The following is a 7,767-nucleotide window of genomic DNA, read 5'->3' on the forward strand; positions in this document are numbered from 1 at the left end:
ATTTACATGTTTTCAAATATCTCAAAAAGTAAGGAAGAGAGAGCGATTTTACATATATTATGTTTTGTGGACCATTATATTTCCTTCAAAAAAGTTTATTTATATAGATTTTGTATTTTCCTTACTTTTCAAGATATATTAACAAAATAAAAAACAAATTCACACCTTTTTTTACATTTTTTAAAATACCTCAAAAAGCAAGCAAGATAGAGCAATATTTTATATATTATGTTTTGTAGACAATTTTATTTCCTACAAAAGGGTATTTACAAACTTATTGTGTTCTTCTTACTTTTCAAGATATATTAAAAAAATTAAAAACAAATTCACACCTTTTTTTACATTTTTTAAAATATCTCAAAAAGAAAGCAAGATAGAGCGATTTTACATATATTATGTTTTGTGGACAAATTTATATGCTTCAAAAAAGTTTATTTATATAGATTATCTATTTACCTTACTTTTCGAGATATATGGAAAGAATAAAAAAAAAATTCCACCTATTTTTACATTGTTTTAAATATCTCAAAAAGAAAGCAAGATAGAGCGATATTTGTTAATTATACTTCATGCTCGTTCTCAAGATTACATGTAGTATCGCCTCTGGGCGCTAGATGTCACAACTTTAGCGTATGAAAATTTCCCTTCGTATGTCCCTTCTATATGATACTTCATTAATGTTTTTTGTGTGTTAGAAGTAACAACGAACAGCGTATAAAATTAAAAAATTATTGAGTGTTAATTGTCGCGAACCACAAGATGAGTAGAAAATCGCGAAAACGGAATCGCGAGGATCGCGAGGACGATGAAAGTCGAAGGAAAAAGAAGAGTTCAGAGAAGAAATCGAGGAAAAGAGAAGCGACGACAGAATCTGACGACCAACATGGCGGATCGGACAAAAAGCGTCGAAGATTTCGCGCCCGTTCGAGATCGAGAGAAAAACGTTCTCGTAGCCGCTCACACGAGCGACACCGCGCAGAACGTAGGCGTGAGCGCTCCAGGTCGAGATCGAGAAGTCGCAGACGGGGTGAGCGTGCGAGTTGCGATCGCAGGTCTGTATCGACAGTGACGTCAAGGGGGCATACATACACCCCGCCCCCGTGCAACGAGAAGGTGCCTGTCGTTTCGGCCGTGCCTCCAGCGTTTGTTGCAGCGCCACTGGTGGAAAACGAAGACAGCAACGAGTTCAGAAACAATGAATTGTTGATGGAAGATATAATTCAAGGTAAAAAAAAAAAAAAAAAAAAAAAAAAAAAAAAAAAAAAAAAAAAAATCACTGGTGAGCCTGCACGAGAGGCAGGACAGACCAGAAGAAGGTGTGGTGAGCTTGAACTCGAGTCAAGTCAGACCATAACCTAAAAGTGTCAATTGTGACAGTCGGAAATGTACTATAAAAAAAAAAAAAAAAAAAATAAATAAAAAACAAAATCACTGGTGAGCCTGCACGAGAGGCAGGACAGGCCAGAAGAAGGTGTGGTGAGCTTGAACTCGAGTCAAGTCAGACCATAACCTAAAAGTGTCAATTGTGACAGTCGGAAATGTACATTTTCTGTTGATTTTTTGTAGGCGACAAGGAAAACACGGTCCCTAAAACGGGTGACGACGCGAAAGAAGAGAGAGAGATCGTGGACGAAGAAATTTTACAAGTGTTCGGTGACGACCCAACCCAATCCAACAAGGTGGATGCAAAGATTCACCCGTCATTCAAGCCTCACTGGGATTATTGGCTGTCGTCGGGCCTCAAAAAAGAGGACACGGAAAAGTTGTTGGAGAAATATAATCAAGACGAATCCTTCAGTGCTCCAACGCTGAACCCCGAAGTTCGAGCAACGCTTTCAGAGAGTGCCATTAAAAAAGATGGACATTTTGAGGAAAACCAAAAAATGATAGCTAGCGCGATGATCGCGTTGGGCTCAGCAATTTCCATGATTATCAACGAGCCGCAGGAACCACCGGACAGAGCGGTGATGATTGAAAGGATGTTTGAGGCTGGAAAACTGATGGCTGGACTTTTCCATAAACAAACCACGGCGAGGAAAGCGTTCATCGAACCGGGACTTACCAAACAAGTCAAGGACGTCCTGAGTAACACCAAGACAGACAAGTTTCTGTATGGGCCGGGGCTCGGAGCAAAAATCAAAGAGGCAAGGACGATCACCGGAGTGGGAAACACTATGAAGACTCAGCCACAGCCAGCTGTCAAGAAGACACCGTTCACGACAAAAAACTGGGTCAATGCCCAGGCACGTCGGCCGTTCACCTGGGCCAAAAAGAGCTTCAATACATACGGACAGGCGAGACAGCAGTTTTCCAGGTCCGAAAAGACACCCTTCGCCCACAGGCAGTTTCAGAACCAGACTCAACGAAAGAATCAGAGGACGGGGACGAAACCGAAATAGAGGTACATCAGACAGGAGGTCGACTGCGCTGGTTCAAAAATCAATGGCTCAAGTTAACCAAGGACAAATTTATCCTTGAGTGTGTAGAGGGATACAAGATCAAGTTTGCAAGGCAGGTCGTGCAAACTTGCCCTCCAGTAGAGCCATTGTTTTCTGAACAAGACTCATGTAAGGTTAAAGAAGCGATCTTAAAGTTAATCAACAAACAAGCAATTAAACAATGTGACCCTATTAAGGGGCACTTTTTGTCTTCCTATTTTACGGTTCCAAAACCCGATGGTTCACACCGATTCATACTCAACTTGAAAAAACTTAATTTTTTTTATAGATACAACGCACTTCAAATTGGAAGATATGAGGACTGTCAGTAAGATCATCTGCCCGGGTGACTTTATGTGTAATTTGGATTTACAAGATGCATATTTATGCATCCCCGTTCACGAAGACAGTCGAAAATTTTTACGCTTTTCATTCGAAGGAAAAATTTACGAGTTTGTTGTCCTCCCTTTCGGCTTATCGACAAGTCCCTTTGTATTTACTAAAGTAATGAAACCGGTTGTGAATTATCTTAGGTCAAAAGGTTTAAAGTCGGTTGTTTATTTAGATGATTTCTTGTGCATAGGAAAAGATAAAGCTAGTTGTCGAGAGAATACGATTCAAACGATCGCGTTACTTAAAAGTCTTGGTTTCCTTATAAACTACGAGAAAAGTAATTTGAGCCCGAATCAGACTTGTAAATTTTTAGGTTTAGAAGTCGACACAGAAAAATTTTGCATAAGACCGACAAGCGATAAACGAGTCAAGGTTTTTGAGTTATGTAACAAGTTCTTGTTTAAAGAAACGTGTACTATTCGTGAATTCGCGCAGTTTATTGGAATTTTAATCAGCTTATGCCCCGCGGCTGAGTATGGTTTTGCAAACACGAAACTTTTAGAGAGAGAAAAATGTTTTGCGCTCATTTTCAATAATGGTAATTATGAAGCAAAGATGATCGTGTCAGAATGGGCCCGCAAAGATATTTGTTGGTGGCAAGCGAACATTTTCAAAACAGAGAGTAAAATTAAAACTTTCAAGTTTAAAGCCGAAATTTTTACAGACTCGTCGACTTCGGGCTGGGGGGCTGTAAGGGGTAGTAAAATAATACACGGGACTTGGAACAAAAGAGAAAAAAAGCTTCATATCAATCATTTAGAATTACTCGCGGTGTACAAAGCGCTTAAGGTTTTAGGCGAGGGTCTGCATGACTGCGAGGTATTATTGAGAATCGACAACACGACGGCCTTGTCTTATGTAAACCGAATGGGAGGCATAAAGTATAGTAATTTCAATTGTTTAGCAAAGAAAATTTGGCAGTGGGCCGAAAACAATGGGATTTGGTTGTACGCATCGTATATCAAATCGAAAGATAATAAAGTAGCAGACGCCTTATCAAGGATCAGTAATGTAGACACCGAATGGGAATTGTCGAACCGCGCATTCAAAGAAATTGTTAAAAAGTTTGGTCAACCTTCAGTTGATCTTTTCGCGTCTAGGTTAAATGCAAAATGCAACCGTTTTTTCTCGTGGCATCAGGACTCTCAGGCAGAAAATATAGATGCGTTTACGGTAGATTGGGCCAGTTGCGGTTTTTTCTATGCTTTTCCACCTTTTTCATTAATTTTAAAAGTGTTACACAAAGTTAAAAGAGACAAAGCGGAAGGAATAATAGTAGTCCCAGAGTGGAAAGCCCAACCGTGGTACCCTGTGTTATTAGAGCTAGTGACAAGCGAATTAGTTATTTTTAAACCTAATAAAGATTTGTTATTATCACCTTTCAGGACGACGCACCCTTTGAAGCGACACCTTTCATTAGTGGCCGCGAGAGTTTCAGGCAAAGCCTGTTGAGAAAAGGAGCACCGATAGAAGCATTAGACATTATGATCGCATCCTTATCAGACGCGTCGATAAAACAGTACAGTTCAGGAATAAAGCAATGGTGGGAGTTTTGTGCCAAGAAACAATTAGATCCTTTCGATACTCAAGTAGATCAGGTTTTAAAGTTTTTAACAGAAAAGTTTCGCAGTGGTGCTTCTTATGGTACGCTCAATACGATTAGATCAGCGATCTCGCTCATATCGAACAAGAGTTTAGGCGACAACTCGTTAGTAAAACGGTTTTTTGAAGGAGTGCATAAGCTTCGACCATCACGAACAAAGTACAATGTTACATGGGATGTTAATATTGTACTGGACTACCTGGAGCCATTATTTCCGTTAGAATCTTTAACGTTAACACAAGCTAGTTACAAAACCTTGATGTTACTTGCTCTTGCTACGGCGCACCGAGCGCAAACCTTTGCAAAAATCAAAATTGAAAACATTCGAAAAACGCATTCTTCGATAGAAATTTTGATTACAGATTTGATTAAAACCTCGGCCCCAGGTAGAAATCAACCAGTCCTTATATTACCATTCTTTGAAGAGAAACTTAGTTTATGTGTAGCTTCCAATATTTTAAATTATATTCAGAAGACGAGTGAAGTGAGAAACGGCGAGAAGAATTTGTTTTTGAGTTTAAAGAAACCCCATAAAGAGATAGGATCACAAACCGTAAGCAGGTGGTTGAAAACCACACTAAAAGAGAGCGGAATAGATACTGAGATTTTTACGGGGCACTCTACCCGGCACGCGTCAACTTCGGCGGCCTTGTCACGAGGTGTAGATGTAAGTGTTATTCGTAAAACGGCGGGATGGTCGAGAAACTCGTTAGTTTTTGCAAAATATTATCATCGCGAGATAAGCGAAAATACGGAATTTGCAAGGTCAATTATAAGATAAAAATCAAAACAATATGTGATTGTTCGACCAAAGATTAGATTGATAGAATATAAGTTTGTTAATTTTTTAAATTTATCCTAGTCCTTGTCCCTCCTAAAATAAAATTGCGACTCTAAACAACTACATGTAATCTTGAGAACGAGCATGAAGTATAATTGACGATTAAACGAACTTACCTGTAAGTGAAGTTCGATCGTAATTATACGAAGTGCTCGTTCGAAAAGATTACATCCCTCCCATAATGCTTACTCAGCATCATCCCCTCCCATATAAAAAAAAAAAAAAAAAAGAGCAATTTTATTTACACACAGTCTCTAAATTAATGAAGTATCATATAGAAGGGACATACGAAGGGAAATTTTCATACGCTAAAGTTGTGACATCTAGCGCCCAGAGGCGATACTACATGTAATCTTTTCGAACGAGCACTTCGTATAATTACGATCGAACTTCACTTACAGGTAAGTTCGTTTAATCGTCAATTATGTTTCGTGGACAATTTTATTTCCTACAAAAAAGTTTATTTACATAGATATATTATTTCCCTTACTTTTCGAGATATATTAACAAAATAAAAAACAAATTCACACCTTTTTTTACATTTTTTAAAATATCTCAAAAATAAATCAAGAGAGAGCAATTTTACATATATTATGTTTTTTGGACAATTTTATTTGCTTCAAAAAAGTTTATTTATATAGATTTTGTATTTTTCTTACTTCTCGAGATATATTACAAAAATAAAGACATATTTCCACCTATTTTTACATTTTTTAAAATACCTCAAAAAGCAAGCAAGATAGAGCAATATTTTATATATTATGTTTTGTAGACAATTTTATTTTCTACAAAAGGGTATCTACAAACTTATTGTATTCTTCTTACTTTTCGAGATATATTAAAAAAATTAAAAACAAATTCACACCTTTTTTTACATTTTTTAAAATATCTCAAAAAGAAAGCAAGATAGAGCGATTTTACATATATTATGTTTTGTGGACAAATTTATATCCTTCAAAAAAGTTTATTTATATAGATTATGTATTTTCCTTACTTTTCGAGATATATTAAAAAATAAAAAACCAATCCAAACCTTTTTTAACATTTTTTAAAATATCTCAAAAAGAAAGCAAGATAGAGCGATTTTTGTCCTTTATGTTTTGTAGAAAATTTTATTTTCTACCAAAAAGTTTATTTACATAGATATTGTATTTCCCTGCCTTTTCAAAATACATTAACAAAATAAAAAACAAATCCAAACCTTTTTTTCACATTTTTTAAAATATCTCAAAAAGAAAGACAGATAGAGCGATTTTTGTCCTTTATGTTTTGTAGAGAACTTTATTTCCTACAAAAAAGTTTATTTACAAAGATATTGTATTTTCCTTACTTTTCGAGATATATTAAAAAAATAAAAATCAAATTCACACCTTTTTTTACATTTTTTAAAATATCTCAAAAAGAAAGCAAGAGAGAGCGATTTTACATATATTATGTTTTGTGGACAATTTTATTTCCTTCAAAAAAAGTTTATTTATATATATTTTGTAATTTCCTTACTTTTCAAGATATATTATAAGAATAGAAAAAAACTGCGACCTATATTTACATTTTTTCAAATATCTCAAAAAGTAAGGAAGAGAGAGCGATTTTACATATATTATGTTTTGTGGACAATTATATTTCCTTCAAAAAAGTTTATTTATATAGATTTTGTATTTTCCTTACTTTTCAAGATATATTAACAAAATAAAAAACAAATTCACACCTTTTTTTACATTTTTTAAAATACCTCAAAAAGCAAGCAAGATAGAGCAATATTTTATATATTATGTTTTGTAGACAATTTTATTTCCTACAAAAGGGTATTTACAAACTTATTGTGTTCTTCTTACTTTTCGAGATATATTAAAAAAATTAAAAACAAATTCACACCTTTTTTTACATTTTTTTAAATATCTCAAAAAGAAAGCAAGATAGAGCGATTTTACATATATTATGTTTTGTGGACAAATTTATAAGCTTCAAAAAAGTTTATTTATATAGATTATGTATTTACCTTACCTTTCGAGATATATTGAAAGAATAAAAAAAAAATTCCACCTATTTTTACATTGTTTTAAATATCTCAAAAAGAAAGCAAGATAGAGCGATTTTACATATATTGTGTTTCGTGGACAATTTTATTTCCTACAAAAAAGTTTATTTACATAGATATATTATTTCCCTTACTTTTCGAGATATATTAACAAAATAAAAAACAAATTCACACCTTTTTTTACATTTTTTAAAATATCTCAAAAAGAAATCAAGAGAGAGCAATTTTACATATATTATGTTTTGTGGACAATTTTATTTGCTTCAAAAAAGTTTATTTATATAGATTTTTGTATTTTTCTTACTTCTCGAGATATATTACAAAAATAAAGACATATTTCCACCTATTTTTACATTTTTTAAAATACCTCAAAAAGCAAGCAAGATAGAGCAATATTTTATATATTATGTTTTGTAGACAATTTTATTTTCTACAAAAGGATATTTACAAACTT

At 34.4% G+C, this 7,767-nt stretch overlaps 1 protein-coding gene across 3 annotated transcripts; it reads left to right on the top strand.

Annotated features, from left to right (window-relative positions):
- The first annotated feature begins 1,023 nt into the window (after positions 1 to 1,023).
- Positions 1,024 to 5,268, top strand: LOC107073777 (uncharacterized). 3 transcript variants are annotated; one of them, XM_089177549.1, is made up of 3 exons: positions 1,024 to 1,225; positions 1,567 to 2,401; positions 2,728 to 2,866. In XM_089177549.1, exons 1-2 carry the CDS (start codon positions 1,207 to 1,209, stop codon positions 2,397 to 2,399), a joined length of 852 nt encoding a protein of 283 aa, XP_089033675.1. In that variant the 5' UTR covers positions 1,024 to 1,206; the 3' UTR covers positions 2,400 to 2,401; positions 2,728 to 2,866. The 3 variants fall into 3 exon arrangements, 2 of the variants coding, with proteins under 2 accessions (XP_089033675.1, XP_089033674.1); XR_016178303.1 differs by lacking the exon at positions 2,728 to 2,866 and having other exon boundaries at positions 1,024 to 1,471; positions 1,567 to 1,619; XM_089177548.1 differs by lacking the exon at positions 1,024 to 1,225 and having other exon boundaries at positions 2,087 to 2,401; positions 2,728 to 5,268.
- The last annotated feature ends 2,499 nt before the right edge of the window (positions 5,269 to 7,767 follow it).

The sequence above is a fragment of the Polistes dominula genome, unplaced genomic scaffold, assembly GCF_049000335.1.
Source record: "Polistes dominula isolate Pdom_NZ unplaced genomic scaffold, Pdom_raw_medaka contig_24, whole genome shotgun sequence".
Classification (NCBI taxonomy): domain Eukaryota; kingdom Metazoa; phylum Arthropoda; class Insecta; order Hymenoptera; family Vespidae; genus Polistes; species Polistes dominula.

Bases quoted from the DNA above. Each gene is read 5' to 3' on its own strand.
- LOC107073777 (XM_089177548.1), top strand. From the start codon at position 2,236: ATGCCCAGGCACGTCGGCCGTTCACCTGGGCCAAAAAGAGCTTCAATA. The intron at 2,402-2,727 runs GTACATCAGACA...TTTTTTTTATAG, and splicing joins GGGACGAAACCGAAATAGAG to ATACAACGCACTTCAAATTG.